This window comes from Adiantum capillus-veneris, chromosome 9 (assembly GCF_014529385.1).
Source record: "Adiantum capillus-veneris isolate H3 chromosome 9, ASM1452938v2, whole genome shotgun sequence".
In the NCBI taxonomy this organism is placed as follows: Eukaryota; Viridiplantae; Streptophyta; class Polypodiopsida; order Polypodiales; family Pteridaceae; genus Adiantum; species Adiantum capillus-veneris.
In genome coordinates, this window is record NC_140939.1 from 138253096 (window position 1) to 138270757 (window position 17662).

General features: G+C 44.8%; 1 protein-coding gene across 5 annotated transcripts; it reads right to left on the reverse strand.

The window, feature by feature from the left end:
- Window positions 1-36: 36 nt before the first annotated feature.
- LOC147451246 (uncharacterized) lies at window positions 37-16809 on the reverse strand. Of its 5 annotated transcripts, XM_086520221.1 has the most exons (7): window positions 16449-16809; window positions 15667-15702; window positions 15553-15580; window positions 12315-14722; window positions 12054-12114; window positions 1404-1627; window positions 37-694 (listed from the first exon to the last, which is right to left on the reverse strand). In XM_086520221.1, exons 1-7 carry the CDS (start codon window positions 16541-16543, stop codon window positions 640-642), a joined length of 2907 nt encoding a protein of 968 aa, XP_086376347.1. In that variant the 5' UTR covers window positions 16544-16809; the 3' UTR covers window positions 37-639. The 5 variants fall into 5 exon arrangements, with proteins under 5 accessions (XP_086376347.1, XP_086376346.1, XP_086376343.1 ...); XM_086520220.1 differs by lacking the exon at window positions 16449-16809 and adding an exon at window positions 16135-16377 and having other exon boundaries at window positions 15553-15702; XM_086520217.1 differs by lacking the exon at window positions 16449-16809 and adding an exon at window positions 16135-16382 and having other exon boundaries at window positions 12315-15702.
- Window positions 16810-17662: the final 853 nt, after the last annotated feature.

Consider the following 17662-nt stretch of genomic DNA (forward strand, 5'->3'; position numbering starts at 1 on the left):
CAAAGAGTTAAGACAACACAAATTTACTAAAAGAGATACCAAAATAGTCTTTCATAACAAAGGGGGGAACAAAATAATACAATGAAGCTGATACCAAAAAATATCAGTAGAGTACAAAAGAAGAGACCAAAAGTCCTCTTCAGAAAAGTGCGTATCTCACTGATGCCGATTTTTCTTCTTCAAGAAATCCAAAGCAAATGCTTACTTTACACAATGGAGGGAAATTCTCCTCCATTGATAGGATAATAGCATAATATTCAGTTCTCTTCTTCAGGAAACCCTAAACAAATGCCTACTTTACATAATGGAAACAATCCATCTTCATTCAAGTCATAATAAGATGAGATGAACATTGAGATAATTTATGATCCGCGATTTATAGCCCAACCCCCCCCCCCCCAAAAAAAAAAAAAGAGAGAGAGAAATAAGAGATGGCTCAGGTAATAGCTTGTGTACACAAAGGAAACCCCTACCCAGCATGCTTTGTCGTAAAAGGGCCAGACCCCATCATGTAAAAAACTGGTTCCAGGATCACCTCCTTGGTGCCTTCCCTACTTTGACTGATGTCATCAGTGAGTATGCCCAGTACATGCCATTTGGGCCTTGCATAAGGAATGAGCCTCACCAGAATGAGCATGTTCAAGATAATGAGGGAGGTTGAAACATCCCACAACCACGGCCCCTTTTCTCAACTCTGTCAACCAAAACAACAAAGTGTAAGTTGCAGCTAAGCTTCTTTACAGCTACCTTGTTCAAAAGTATAAGAAATACTGTTGAGATTTCAAGTAAATGGGGTTCTTTGCTTAAAATCAAAAGAGAGCCAAGTCTCCACTGGATGCATGTGCATGAGCACATTGTCGTGCCACTTTGTGAGCATGGGTTGAAATTTGATGTACAGGTTCCATTGTAATTTTTGCTTGGACTTTGATCAGTCTCCCCTTGAGCACAAACAGCCCGCGAGCGAGTGTGCGTGCGTGCATGTGTGCGTGTGTGTGGATTTACCCCAAAAAAATGTGTGTGTGTGTGTGTTACCCCAGCAGAAAAAGTGTCCCCCCACAAATACACGCACAAGTGTGGCCAATGCGTTTGCCGCATAGCCTGCACAATGCGTGGACATATCCAACACGTCCACTTTAAACCATGAGATCCATACTTATCTGCAATGTGTGTGCGCACCTGCTACTACAGACTCCAAGACAGGAGGATGACTACCTATTTGAGCTTGAAATGGAGGATGCAATATGCAGCATACAACCTTACAATGACAACAGAGAACCTATGTGTGGATGGCACCATTTGTGATGCAATAGATCATAGCCATCAATTATCAAAATGTCATCATTCTTAACCTGGTCTGCTAACAAGGACTGGAAAAAAGGAAACGGTATAGATTGTATACGTACGTAGGGGCAAGTCTTCCGAGACTTCTAAGCATTTGTCCTGATGAATTATCAACAACTTGCCCACTTATGTCCACCATATATGCCTTTCCACGAGTTCTTGGCAGCCCCCTACCAGCAAGTGCATCAAGGTCCCTTTTGTGAAGTTCTCTACCATTTACAAAAACTTCTGTGGATCCACCAGCACAATCTTTGACAAGAGGCAACTTAAATTCTGCAATAAAAGGCTGCAAAAAAACACTACTCTCTCTCTCTCTCTCTCTCTCTCTCTCTCTCTCTCTCTCTCTCTCTCTCACACACATCCAGGCCATTATTGAGAGATACAAAGCAGCTCCTACAAGGTTCTTTACAGAGGAGATTGACGCCATGAGCAGTGGCCCATGAGAGAGCTCATGGGATGGTACTTACAAGGGCAGCCCCCTAAGGAGATCAGGCTTTGGCAAATAGGCCACCTAAGTGGCTCTACTGGCTCACTTCTTTGCTTACAGTTTAGCATTTGTCACTTTAGTCTTTTGTATTTTCTATGCGGGACACTTGGACCATATGACAATGATGTGATTTTCTGGCCTCATAGGTCTTTCAGGCCTTTTCCAGACATAAATAAACATTTCATCTATCTATCTGTCTGTCTGTCTGTTCTGTCCGTCCGTCCGTCCGTCTATCTGTCTGTCTGTCTATATATATATATATATATATTCTGTGTACAAAACAGACCTCTGGAAATGCTCAATGGCCTATCACCCAACAGGGAGGTGCATAAAGCCATGTGATGTGGGCATGGTCCCAACTGAAAAGAACTGACAATCTCGCCCATGTGTGAAGAAAGACGCATATACTCTGCTCCGCTGCATTAGAGGAGCCTACTAAAGTATCCCGCTGAAGGCGAAGAGTATGCAGCAGCTCAGTCCAAATGGCTGTAAAAATGGTGGATGTAGGGGAAGATTGTGAGCCATAAATGTGAGCACATGGTGCCTTTCGGATGGTCCAAAAAGTGATGCTGCATATCGTAGTGAAAACTGTGTCCCGCTGCATATCGTAGAGAAAACTGTGTCCCGTTCGTAGAAGTCCAACCAGTGACTTGCATATGGGATCATTTGTAGAGTGCCCGGCATATATCCTAAGGAAGTAAGTATGAAGACTGGATGTGTCGGCAAGCCTTGGAAAAAGGTGTGTGAACCCCGAAATTGCAAAAGCCATGCAATTGGCCCCCACATCACAAACCCATCATGCATGCCCACCCTAATCAACAAACAACAAACTGCCATCCACACTGGTTGCACATATGGACAACCCAGAAACAGTGCCTCAGGGACTCGGGCTCTAAAGTGCATCTCTAAAAAGTCGGATTATGACCACGGACTGTAGCCCAAGTGCCAACAAGCAATCCTATGTGCGCTATCATCCACATGAAACAGCATATCCTGCGGCTGACCTCAGGGTCCAGATGCATGAAAACAACGGTCACTGGAAAGCAATGAGGATGCGCTGAGAGCCATACCTCTAACTGGTATGGACGGTGAGGTGGGTGTCGAGTCCGCAATAGAGGCCTCCTCCCAAGGGATACAATCTCCTCAAAAAAGGAAAGAGGGGCTCCATCATCGTGCAACGAACGCCACTGACACTCCCCAAGATCCCAATCCAATTGAACAAGGGGCTTTGCTTACCAAATCCACAATCTCCAAAGCGGTGCCTCCTAAGTAGTGAAAACAAGGTCAACACAAGATCTCCTCTCGAAAGAGCCTACCACTTTAACAGGCTGCCAATTAGCATTGAACTACTGGTCACGTGGTACCTCGCCCTGAAACTCCAATCTAATGTGACGCCCATGATGGCTAGTCTCGGCAATGCTACATACTAGCGTCCCTTTCTATGCAACAATCATGACTAGCAAGCGAGTGTCGAAAAACACCCACCAACCCTAATAACTAGTCTATCCCCTAATGTAGCCATGCAAGTCAACTTGGAAAGCCTCATCTCTCTCTCTCTCTCTCTCTCTCTCTCTCTCTCTCTCTCTCTCTCTCTCTCTCTGCGCAAAAAAGTGCTTGACCCCTTGCATTACATAAAAATCGACCATTGGTCCATATACAAGAAATACGGGAAAATACTGACGAATGTACAATGAGATCATGGGGAAAAATCCCATAACAAGCTAGAAGGAAACATCTGGGAATAAAGATACTTTAACTAGGTAGTGAAGTGTAGCTATCTAGATAGTGATCAAGTCTAACACAAATCTGCCAAAGCTCTGTCCACCTCGGACGATGTAGCGAAAACCCCCAAGTCTAGTGTTGTTTATCTGACTGATATAAAGCATCCACGGTGAGAACTTCCTGTAGCAACTCACAAAAGCCAAAGGGACTATGAAACCCCTAGGCCGTGCCCCCAAAATCATCCGCATCCATTCTAACATTTTCTGATGATGAACTCCAAAAAAGGATGCGGATCTACAGCACAACCAAGCTGTAACAGAGGCAGGGGGCCAAGGGAAGGTACCAAGATGCACATCTCTCTGACCAAACCAACTTCCCTAAGGCTTCTCCGAACTAATTCTCAAACAAATCTGAAAATTGCACGATATCCATAAAGTAATTGGCCTCAACCATTGTCTACTCCTTTAAGATATCACTCATAGCCTCCCTCGTCCAGAAGGAGTCTACATGTAAAACCTATACTCTAAATATAATCATGGGGGCTCCCTCTGGGTCGAAGAAAATGATAACTGAAGGAAAGAATGTCAACACATAGTGGCCCACTCCTCAAAGAAACATCTGGAGATCTCCGTGGACCAACCGCAAAGATTTGAGGTGGCAAGGTCTCTCTCTCTCTCTCTCTCTCTCTCTCTCTCTCTCTCTCTCTCTCTCTCCACACACAAAGTGGATGTATACTATGTACAAAAAGATCGTTGGGGATGCTCAAAAGCCTATCACCCAAATGATGTATAAGATGAAGTAAGTGAGGGCTATGTGTACATCAAGGTCGTTTGTATGAAGAATGCAAAATGAACACTGTGGAGGGGTGTAGTGTCATGGGATGTGTCCTTGGTCCATACTGAAAAGGATATAAGATGTAGCCCATATCCAAAGAAAAAGCGTAATGCCTTGGAAGTTGGGATGTGTCCTTGGTCCATACTGAAAAGGACCGAAGATGTAGCCCATATCCAACGAAAAGAGCGTCTACGCCACTTTGCTGCCCTAAAGGAGCCCGCTGATGTTTCTAAAGAGTATGTAGCAGCTCGATCCAAATAGTTGTCAAAGTGGCCAATGTAGGGGAAAACTGCGAGCCCAGAATGTGAGCACAACGAGCCTTCCACATGGACTCTAGAGTGATGCTACAGATCGTAATAAAAATTGCATCCCTCAAAGAGAGGTACAACTGATGCCCAGTATTTGGAATCATCTGAAGAGTGCCAGGTCTATATCCCAATGATGTAAGCATGAAGACCGGATTTGTCAGAGAGCCCTAAAAAAGGGTGTGTGACACCGCAGAAATCGCAAAAGCCATGCAACTACCCCCCACATCACAAACCCATCATGAATGCCCAGTCTGATCAGCAAACAACAAATTGGCCTCCACACTCGCTGATCATACGGTGAAACCCAAAAACAATGCCTCAAGGACTCATGCTACAAAGTGCATCACTAGCTAGTACGATCATGACCTATAATCTCAGCCCCGGTGTCAGCAGCCAATCCTACATGCGCAATCATCATCCATCCACATGAAATAGAATATCCTACGACTAATCTTGATAATCCAAATGCATGACCAAAACTCTCACTTAAAAGCTGGAGAGATGCGTTGATCTCGCCATACCTCTGACTGACGTAGACGGTGAGGAGGGTATTGCATCCTCAAAATGATCCTCCTCCCCAAGAATACAATGTACTCAGAGAAAGAAAAAGGGCTCCCATCACTCTCTAAAGAAGGCCATTCTCACTCACCAGGATCCCAATCCAACTCAACCAATGGTCTCCCCTCCTAGATCCATAACCTCAAAAGTAGTGCCTCCTCTGTTGTGAAAACAAGGTAAACACGAGCGCCTCCCCAAAGAGCCCACCACTTGAACAAGCTACCAATGAGCATCTAGGCGTTGATCAAGAGCCACCTCAACCTGAGAAACCAATCTGACGTGATAGCCATGATGGCTAGTCTCTGCAATGCCAAACACTTGTGTCCCATGCTACACAACAATTGGGTGTCTAGAGTGAGGGTGAAAATACACCCACCATCTTGATGAGAGGGGGTTATAATGTTTGTCCCCAATGTATACGTGCCAATTAGCCACATCAATCTCTCACATACGAGCAACAACCCCTTTGCAAATCCCATATGTGACTTGTGACCCTTTATAAAGATCAACCACAAGTCCATATACAAGGAATAAGGGAAAAATCATGGGGAAAAATTCCGTACAAATGTCACGTGACACATCCAACCCTATGTGTCCGTGGACAAGCTACAGCATAACAGGGTTCAGTAAGTTCCGTCAGTCTAGATTTAGAAGTGATATGGCACTTTTGTGAGTCTATTCGTAGACCGTGCATGCCCAGTCACTTAGCATAGATGCATATCCTCCAGTTGCACACAGCATGATCATCGGAATTCCCATCAGAATCCATTAGCACCAATTAGGGAAATTTTCCAGTGCATTTAGCCTATTTTCCTATTTATTGGTTATTTTCACTTATTATTTTTAAGTGACTTTCCAACAAAAGTAGGTAGGGCAATTTTGCTAAGTTTCTATATAAGCAAACCCAAGTTAGCACTTTCTAGCAGAAGAGGCAGCAGGAGCACCTTGCTCAACAGGCAACTTCTCAGCAAGACCAACCCCCGCGACTACTCTGGCGTTTTCTCCATAGAAGACCTAGCGTTTTTGCATCAGATCAGCCTTGGCGATTTGTGCACAGCAGATCAGCCCGGGCGTCATCACGACACAGCAGATCAGCCTAGCGTTTTTGCATTTGCAGAACCCCGGCGATAGAAGGACCAATTTCAGCCCTGGCGTTTTTGGATTTCAGCAGCAAATTAAGACCGGCATCATTCACCTAAAGTGTAGCAGATTCAGCCCGTAAAGACCATCAGTTTTCAGCCCTAAGAAACCTCATTTTTCAGCCAAGAAAACGCAGCCAGAACAGTCACTTTCAGCCACCGAAACAGTCCCGAAATTCAGCGATTAGAAGATCTCAGATTTCAGCCATCGTCATCGTCGTCGTCGTCATCGTCGTCGTCGTCATCTGCATAGACCAAGTTGCATAGTCCATTGCATACGCATTGTACACCTTTGTGCAATCAAAGAATAGACCACTCTCACCGACGAGAGTGGGGCCTTCGGAGGAGGGTTTTACAACCTCTCGGTGTCGTATCTTTTCTCTCTCCTTCTCTCAGTCTCATTCACTTGCACGCACAATATCCACTCACTTTGTTCGTGATCATAGCACTCTCCATAAGACGGAAAGCTCTCTCTTTCCCTAAGAACTAAAAGGAACCTTGAGCAATAAAGATCACTAATCTTGAGAAAATACAACATTCATTCCGCTGCACCTAACAACAAAACCACATGATACATCAAGGGTTGAGATACTCCATTCAAGAAGTGGTAATGAAACTCTCTGGCTATAAGAATTATACACAAATCTCCCGAACGCTCTGTCCACCTCGAGCGATGTAGCGAAACCACAATGTCCAATGCTAGCTAGGTGACTAATATAAAGTATCCGTGATTCCGTTGTAAGAAACCTCTTGTAGCAGCTCATAGAAGCCAAGGGACTGTAAAAGTTAAAACCCCTAGGTTGTGCCTCCAAAATCATCCACATCCACATGTCTGGATGAGCTCAGATAGCTTCGCGGGAAGACACCAAACACAGATTACCACATTTTTCCAAAGATCTATCCCCCTCACAACCCCCACACAGCAAGGAGTTACTCTCCAAAGAGTAGAGACGCGCAGAGCCCGCACGTGACAGAGGGCACCTGGTTTTCGGACACCACGCCTCTGCCAAAGAGAGGTAACATAGATCGGAGATCAATTCCACAAAGAGGGTGCAGAGAGACTAGCTCGATTAAGAGTAGATCCGGGCATTTTCTTTGGGAAGTTGCAAATACCCCCTTCATTGATGTATATAATTTTATATCCCCAATATGGTACAAGATGGAGCTAGCCAAACAGCATATCATGATTGTATAGACGATGCATATAGCTTTGCATTTTGAGCCCCTACCCTCCCCCCCCCCCCCCCCTCCCCACACACACACACACCTTTCCCACTCATTGTACACGCAGATTTAAATCTAGTATCGACGAATTACTTAGCTATAGCTTTTAGTTCAGCTCTTTCTCCTTTTGTTGGGATGACATAAGATACCCCACACATGTACACTACACAGCGTGTCACTTGTACATTGGCTTTGTGTGCCATGTGGACACGCTAAACCTAATTCAAGAGCCAAATAGTGTCTATAGAGCTTTGAGAATTTTGTATCCACAATTTTGTGAGCCTGGCTGTAGGACCTACATGTTTATTAGATTATGTTTTTGCCAATCAGGACCCTCTTTGCATAAATGGTTTGTCCAAGGTGTTTTGCGAGAGTTATTACACTTCGGTGGCCATTCAACAATACCTCCATGTAGATTAGGATCGAGCCGAATCATGGTTTAAATCGCGCATCAAATGGTTGAGCCATTAGGAAGATATTAGTCAACAATTGCACATTTCTATAACAAGGAAGAACAAAAAGTCGAATGTTGTAATAGAAGGTACCCCCCATTTGTACCCCAACGAGGAAAGCCAAGGAAGTGCACGCAGAGAAAAAGAGGGAGGGAATGTCAAAATACAATATCCTCTTGTACCAAATTCAATTGCTCAAAGCCTCTAATTCCAAGAGTTTTCATAAGGTTACTAGGCAAATCATAGTGGATGTTTCTGTCAAAGTGCAACGGGAGGCGTGATGACAAGGAAACATGTAGGAGAAAGAGGGAGAAGAGGAGAGAGAACTCTAGAGAAAGAAGATAGAGAGAGAGTGGACAAGCCCTGCGGAGCAATTTGCTAACAAAAGAAAAAAAGCCTCTACACAATACAATGCCAGAATGGGAGTGCCCCTCCCCCCCCCATAGGAGAGCAACAAAAATCTATAAAAAAACCCACGATCCAAAATCAGGGAAAACATGGAAAACTGGGCCCTCCCCCAAGAGGGCCACAAGTGGCCGGCTGGACCAAATATGGAGCATCCCCCCAAATGCCTAGAATTTGGGAAAAAAATCAGAAGGCATAGGACTACCACAACGAAGTCCTCACTCAAAAGATCTAGACAAGGAAACCTAGAGATGACCTCCAATACTAACACCCCTCTCAAACCTTGGCATGCAACAAGACCAAGAATGAGTGACGACAGAATCTGCAAGTCTAGACCACTAGTCCATCAAGCACAACTCTACAAAATACCACACGACCCAGGATAGAAAATCATGTCTCCAATGGAAACAAGTGCTAGCAACTGCCATCAAAGTCCGCCAAGCTCTAGAAACCTGTGCCGTGTGGGCATGACTAGAGCTCCTCTGCATGTACACCGTGCCGTGTGGGCATGTCATCAATAGCTATAGTTATAGGAAAAGTGAGAGATCGGCCATGCTCCTCCAAGGACTAGTCGAGCCATCCTGCTTAAAAGTTTGGCACACAATGCCAGAAGCCAATATACACACATTCCATGCCCGAGTATCACAAAGATGTACAACCTTTGACTCGTCTGCCATGCCATCCTCCAAAGACTGAATAGAAACTCTAGGCTTTGCTAAGCCACCACGTTGAGCCTGGTGTTGAGATACAAATCTGACAAGAGCGCTATACATCTACAAGTCTTTGCGAGTCCCTTGTAAAAATGAAGGTGGGCATACCAAGTGTGTGAAGGCCAAAACAGGCGCAATTGTAGCCATCTCACCGGACTTCGAATTCGAATCTTACTTTCTTCACACAATTCCTTCAAATATGCCCCTGTTCTCCACACTTACGATATATCACCTCCTCCTTGAGGTATCAACCCCCTTTGGCTATAAACCTCGTAGTGTCACGAGGTACTCGCAATACCTCCAACCTATATCATCAATCCACCTATTCCATTTAAGCATAGGTAATACAATAATCCTCCTTTCTAAACAAGAATCGAGGACCACCATCCACAGTGAACAAGGGTAAACAAGGGGATATGTATAAAACCGGGAAAAGAAGACGAGCTGCTACAAGATCCATGACACATCACCACCTCTAGCCAAAAGCTTCTCCACCTACCACAAAAAGGTCACATATGGTTGGATATGACAAAACTCGTCACCTTTTCAAGAGAACAAATACAAGGGTGTAGACTACATCCGATCCAGCAACCCATCCACCGGAGCAAACCATGCAAACTCAATGCAAGTTAGAACCACCATGTCTCTACCAATGTACAACAACATTGACTCTCCGTTGTCCATCTCTGATATACCATGTCAATGCCAGGCATGAGAGAATGTCCACCGTAGACAGGTAAAAATCGGGTTCCAAGGCTACAAGCAACCTCCCGTCGAAAGGGATATTCAATCTCCTCCGTAAGGGCAAATACGCCAATTGAGATCGGTCCAAAATCAATTCCCCTCTGTGGCACAAACATCTCCAATAGGATGGCTAAAAATTTGCACAAGTATCGGGCACGACCTAGAATCTTCAAAGCACAACCCAGACCTTGTCCAGCTCCACGCTGAAAATAAGCAACACTCCACGATCGAAAACCCATTGAAAAATACGAGTACACAAGGGTTCTTCGCGACAAAAACATTGCAGCCACCGATAAGCCCCCTAAAACCGCTAGAGAAAGAAGATGGAGAAAGAGTGTGGAGAATAAGAGAGAATACAAGTCTCTGCACAATACAATGTCATAATGGGGGCGCCCCTCCCCCCCGGCATATATTGGAGCGACAAAAATGCCCGACCCACATCCGTTAAAAACCCACTAACTATCTTGGTGGATCTCTTGAGTAGCCAGGAAGAAGCTCCATGAAAAAGTTGTTTTCTCGAGCTTTGTCCAAATCAACTGGATTAGGTTGTGCCTTAGCCTACCCTGGCACAACTAACCAGATAATTATTTCTAGTAAATAGATTTATTATTTACAAAATAATTATTTTCTAGTAAATAAATTAATTATTTACAAAGATTGATATTGTTACAGAGAGAGACTAGTGTAGTTCCACTCTCCAAAGCATTGGCCCCTCTACTAGGCACCCCTTGCGGTATTGCTTTATTTTGTTGATGAACTGCCACGTTTACAACTATTCACAATGCACACTCTCTCAATCTGTTCGAATCAAAGTTGCAATCTGAGAGCTAATGGTACCCTAACCTTTCTTTTATAAGCGCTTGGCCCCAAAAGCCCAAAAGTAACTTGATAATTGTCGCCAAAAAAGCAACTCCCAACGCAAAATCAGCCACATTGGCCATGTTCGTACACTCGCACGTCGGCATGTCCACACACCTGCAGTCTACAGTCCCCATATTTTGCAGGCTAAGTTGCTGTGATCTGGCCTTCGTTCTCTGGATCCGGGTCAACGCTACATTGTCTATTTTGGTATGGTGATGCCGCATCACCACTTGGTGACACCACAAGATTGTGCATATGACATGGACAAATTAAACAACTCTCCGTCTGCCTCGTATGCATGTCCCACATATCCTTAGGAACAAAGTTACTCACACATGAGCTGTGACAAACACACAGAGAGGACATGGATCGCACCTTTGCAGCCCTGGGCCAACAAGATGGCCTTCTCCAAAGATCACTTCCTCAGGATGATCTAAGCGTATGTCTTCGCAGTGAAAACATTGTCATACCAAGCAGACTAACTCTCATCCTCCTACGTGTAGCACAGCCTTCAGGCGTGCCTGCATCACGTACTCCCTTAATTACTAGTTGATGTGATGTACTCAGACCTGGCCAACTCTACCCTTATTTTATGTGGGAGGCAAACACCTATATCATGGTCTCTTAATGAAACAATGATGTGATTCAAATCAGGATTTTAAAATCCGTCACAGCTGATGCTCACATACATGCATGTCTACAGAGAAGTTTTACCGTTGTACATCCTTCAAAATGAATAAATGGGAAGCAATTCTCATTTGAGTGGGTGCCTGTGCCTTTCCTTGCTTGTGCATTTGGACCCCTGGCCCCATGCATGCTTTAATTTCCTCTGCACAACGGTCACCCCCGTGACATGATACTCTGTAGGCCGGTAGTCTTGAGTAGTGACTATTTCACCCCTTTTTCCTGCCTGGAGAGACTGCTCTTTGTGTTGGTACATATCAAGGAGAAACTGGCCTAATCAAACAATGTGGGGTGAATGCGATGCTTTATAAATCAAACCATTAGTCTGCAACTATATAGGTTTTGATTTCCTCAAAGCATGCCTTGCACAACGCACATCTTCCCCAGCCTGCTGTGTCATCTCTAGACTTTCAAAAGCTGGCCTTCTTTGCTTGGGGCAGGGCCTCAGCCTTGAAGAAGGCTTGAGAGTTGAGACTTCATATTTCCCCCCAGCATGCTCTTGATGTTAACCATAAACGTGATTAAAAATGTAAAATTAATTAGATTTACAAGATGATGTGCACTGATTCACTAAACAAGCTTACCGGAATGATCCCAAGACATGGGCCACCCATTACTCCCCAAAATCCTGCCTCATAGTCATACCTGCAAATCCAGGACAAGCACCTTGAATGATCGACCATCGAGATGCATTAAAGAAACAATTAACTATGCATAACTCACATCCATGCTTTGAATTGAAAATGCATTTACAAATGCAGGTTAAAAGCAACGATGGTTTCTACTCAAATAGAAGATCAACAAGAAGCAGACACGCTTTGATTCTCTGCCTTTAAAAGGCTCACCAGTACACTCCAGGGCGGATTGCTCCAGCTTGTTTCTCTGCTCTTTTAATGGCATCAAGTGATAATATTGCACCATTGACCACCACACTCACGTTCTTGTTATTTCCTTGCCCTGCATAGCCAAGGTGGATGTTTTTCTTCAAAAAACTCGTTAAAAATTTGGGCCCTTTACTTGTGTCTCTGTTGCAAGAAGCACTGACAAGCTGTTTCACTTCAACATCACTTTTGAGGGCTTCCACCATCTCCGATGCAGTATCGTATGACAGATGTTCATACAAAGGGGAACCAGGTGCAGGACCGCTTATAGCAGAATTTGCTCCATCATTAAGGTCTTCAGCCTTGACATGTCTTGATTCTAGCTTGCAGCGTCCAGTTTTCTCTCCAGAAGACAAACTTGTGTCCGTGCTCAAACACACTGGTTCATCATGTTTACCTTGATCCAATTGATTCCTTTCTAGTGCAAGTGCATCTTTTTTCTTCACTTTCACTTTGTCATAATGGTTTTGTTGAAGGCACTCTAACATCAGACCTTGTAGCCCCTTAGACAAAACTCTTGGCCCATTGTCACTCTGCTGTTCACAAGTAAGATCTGCCTCATCACTGGGATCCTTGGATTGCACAAGTTCCTCAAGCAATATGGAGTGCGACACAAGATCTACATTGGTCTCCAATTGTTGTGATTCTTGAGACTTAAGCCCAGCAGTATGCTTGGTTGAAACTGACCCAGATACACTGAACAGTGACGACGAGTCTTCGTGAAATGTTCCCGACCTACTCCAGGGCCTAAAGCTGCTCCCATCCTCATCTGGCCCTTGTTCTACCAGCACTTTTGGCATATAAGCACCAAAATTCTGTTCACCAACAGAAGCTGCATTTGTTTCAATCTCCTTGTCCTTTCCATCATGTTGAGATTCTACTACAAAGCTCGACTTCAATTCTTTGTTCAATTTTGCAGACATCATTTCTTGTACAGCAGAGTTCTGCGCAACTATCCCCTTCGCGGCTTCTGTTAAGGGCAATTTCTGCTTGTTGACAAAGCCACTGCTGTCAGCCGGCTGCATGGAGCTTGTAGCTCTGCGTTCCTTGAGAAGTGCTCGATAGCAAGGATGCATAATATTACAAAACTTGGATATTTTCCGGCAACCACTACATCGCACCTTTAGAACAGCACCTTCAAAATAAAATTGAGTTGGGATTTGCAGAATCCTATCACAGCCTTTGCACAAGACATATGGAGGAGCGTAGGGCCCAGGCAGAGGAGGACAGTTTTCTTTTCTTGCTCGGACAGCTTGAGACAAAGGATCTGCTACTTTGCGATGCAACTGCAGACTACGAACACTATTCTGAGATGACTTTGAAGAAGGCCTTGCATAAGTAGTAAAATAATCTTGAAACTGTGAATGATGCCGATGACCCAATTGAGGGTACTCTGTGAATGGATGTGGCTTGAAGGAGCTATGCAACTGTAATGATGGTGGTTGTGAGTGAGCATGCTCCTTGCAGCAAGTGCATTTGTTTGAGGTAGACACAAGAGACATCTCCCTTTGAGAAGCAAGGTGAGGACCTGTACGCTGGTGCAAGGGCTTGGGGAGATGATAAGCCCCATCACCTGACGATAGTGGCAGCGGGTAAGGATCACCAGAGAAGTGGCTATTATGTTCTTGGAACCTGGCATGGGGATGATCATAGGGTCCTGCAAAAGGATGCATTGGATAATCTACTGGACCTGTGAAGCTTCCCTCGTACTGAAAATTCTGCATTTGTGAATTCCTATAGTTGGAAGCATAGTTCATCAAAGCCCCTTCAAATGCAGCTCTACGAGGGTCCAAACCTTTTTCTGAAGCAAAGGAACTTGCTGCATAACCCTGATTGAAAGTAGCAGCTCGCCGATACTGCATCATAGAGGTCATGGGGGGGTATAGCTCTTCCCCTAGCTGAGAAACCTCCTGCTGAGAGCAGACATCAATTTGACTTCGGTGATTACTTTTGTGCATTGGCAATATCTCCTGACTTGAATACAAGTCTTCCTCCCTGTTAGCAAATGGGCCAGATCTAGGCGCAGTACTGCTTCGTTCCAAATGAAACCCACCCATATTATTACTGCTGCCATTCACAGACCTTGAAGGCTTCCTTGAGGACAAGGATTGGCCTTGCAAATCTCTGTTCCTCCAAAAGTTTCTATTCAGATCATTATTTTGGAATGCGAAATTCAAAGTTTCTTGACCCTTGTAAGGTAAGCTAGAAAAATCATTAGCCCCAAACTTCATTAGTCTCTCATCAACATAATCTGCATTAGCAAGGCCCCGTACTCTTGATTCTGTGCTGTTGGATTCTGGAATCCAGGCATCTGATCCAGGGATATGTGGGTATCTATCGTTTCTCCACATGTTCTTCCTTCCTAGATCAACCTGATCAAAAGAGGTAAATCGCATGTCAGCAGCACTCTGTTGCAAGGACAATTGATTTTTGTTTTGAAAAGTCGAAATGCCCACATCACCTTCTTTGGCAAAACATGCCACACTACCAACACCATTACCAGGCGACATATCACTAGATCCTCTAAGGCTATCCATCCCAAAAGTATCCACGGTATAAGGTGAACTCATCATTTCACTAGGAAAATCTATTCTGAAGCTTAACTCAGCAAGATGGGGAACATCATCATTGCACTCGGATAGTGAGCGAGCTGAATCAGAAGAAATCTGCCCATTGATTCCCAAAGTAGTATGTGTCTTAAGCAGGTCTCCATTAGACTTTTCTTGAATGGCTCCACCTGGCGTCCGGGCACCGCCAGAGTTTGGAGCATATGCCATTCTAATTGCTCTGTGGCTGAACCATCAATAGAGAGTCGTAGACTTGGAGAGGTCAAGGTTTTGTTACAGCTGTTGGTGAGTAACTCTCCATTGGTCCATTGGAGGTTTAGCATCCAAATGTAGTCACATTCCCTTACAATTTTAGGAGTAACTTTGCTACAAAGAGTGGCCCTATGTTATTGTGAACTCTGAGTGTCTGGTAGTCAGAATCACTGCTTAGCTGACGTCGAGAGTGAAGAAACAAAATGGTAATAAGGACAAATTTGCCCTCTTCATTTCTACCTAGTATTAAAATAGAACACTGTTTGAAGTTTGCTATATCAGAAGGGAAAACATGTATGGTGTCTTGTCGTTCTATCATCAATCCTCCTCCCGATGAAAGACAAAGCCTCAAGAAATGATGTACACCCTCGTACTTCCAGTACCTTAAATGGAGATGATATTGAACAGTCGCTGTTAAAGAAAGCAGCGTCTCTCTGCTGTGCAGGTTGCTCCTACACCTCGAACTGCATGCTAGCACCCTCTACATTGTGTGTAACATGTAGCATGCCATCTGGCCCAGCTTGACGAAGACCCTGTAAGACAGAGAAAGCACATTGGATTCAAGAGAGAACGGTCTTATTTTCCTAGATAAATCCACGAGAAGCCTAAATTCACCTTCAAATGAAATAGCAAGCTCTACAGTCATTTTAGTGCAAGCATCAGCTTCATCATGCACAATATTAGGTGTATACTATGACATTCACCATGACGGCATTAGCCCTGAACAGTGGGAGTAAAATTAGGTACCAAATATACGGTGCACACAGGCAACACGCCCCATAGGAACATACATTCAAACACAAGGTCTGGAGTCTGCACCCAAGTTTCTCTCATGTTTTGGAAGTTGCAGGGCCCCAAGAGACACAATGAAGCTTACCACTAAACAAGTAGACCAAACAGAAAGAGCTAATGCAGTGTTCAATTTGCTTTGTAACCATGCCTGAGAAAGGCATGGGAAGCCTTACATGGTGTCTTTAAGTATCAAGGGAAGTTGTATACTCTTTGCAAAGATCGCATATTTGGCATCACAAAGCCATAATTTCGTGGGCTCTAAAAGAGACACTTTCTTCGAGGAAGGTATGATGATAACCAGGCAATGTTGCTCGCGCGCACTCTCTCTGTCCCTGCCTCCCTCCCTCTCTCTCTCTCTCTCTCTCTCTCTCTCTCTCTCTCTCACACACACACACACACACACACAAACTCCTCCTCACTCACTCACGCACGGACACACGCACGCTGCCACGCACAATACATGCAAAGCGAAGGCATAAAGAAGTACCAGGCGTCAGGTACTGGAATGCAGGCAGAGCAAGGAATTGAGGGGTTGATGAGCTGGAGCAGGGGTGGAAGGCAGAAGCAGCAGCAAGGCGACATGAAGACAAGGTGTGGAAAAGGGGATACCCATGTGCAGCTCGCTGCTCCCTTCCAAGGTCCAACCCATAAAGCGCTGAACTAAAGACTCCACTCAAGTCACAAGTCTCAACTCGTTACTTCTACTGGCTTGCTGGAGTGGTTGGCTGTTTGCTAGGTCCTGCAGGATTATCTCATTGTCGCGCCTTTTCCCTGCTTTTCTGGAATTTGGACATTGCCCTCTTTTTTGCTTTCGAAAAGAAGCCGTAGGCCTAGGCTGGGTTCAGACGGTACTACCTTTCCGCCCAATGCTTCGGTCCTCCCTCTTCACCTTAAGCAGTGGTAGCGTTTGCTTACGCTACACAGCGAGATGACTTGTATGTTGATGAGTGGTTGGGAGTAGTCCAAGCTGCTTGCAGTTCCAATGAAAGAAATGACCATTGCATTTGGTGCTGTAAAGTGAGGCGGAAATTTGCTCTTCGAAGGGGAGAGGGTTGCATGTTTTGGCGGTGGAATTTGGACACTGCCCTCTTTTTTTTCTTTCGAAAAGGAGCCTTAGGCTTAGTTCAGACGAGTGTCAGAAGACTACCTTTCTTCCCAATGCTTCGGTCCTCCTTCTTCACATTAAGCGGTTGTAGCATTCGCTTACACTATAGAGCGAGATGACATGTACGCTAATTATTGGTTGCGAGTAGTGCAAGCTGCTTTGCAGGTCCAATGAAAGACGTGACACTACATCTGCCTGCTGAAACGTGAGACGAAAAGGGGGAGGGTCGCTTGTTTTGGTGGTGGATCCGGAAATAGACACTCCCTTTTCCTCTTATAGGTGAGCGCCGCACAGATTTGATGCCCCTTTCACTTTTTGTGCCTCCGCAAGCGTGTGAACCTAGCCTTAGAGAAGAAGAGGATAGGCGTCATTCAGAGTCCAGACTGCACAGGAGACGGCCATCAAGCAAAAAGAGTTGGCGGCCTTCAAGTTTACATTGTGCAACCTTCTAGACACAAAAGTTGATAAGGCAGTGAGTGAGATGGCATGTCTCTCCATCAACCGATTCATGTTCAACCTACACGGACTGCGGGCTTCTCGCCTATAGCAAGGTGGAAGGCTCTTATGTCCGAGGGGGTAGTGCCGCCTGCAAGAAT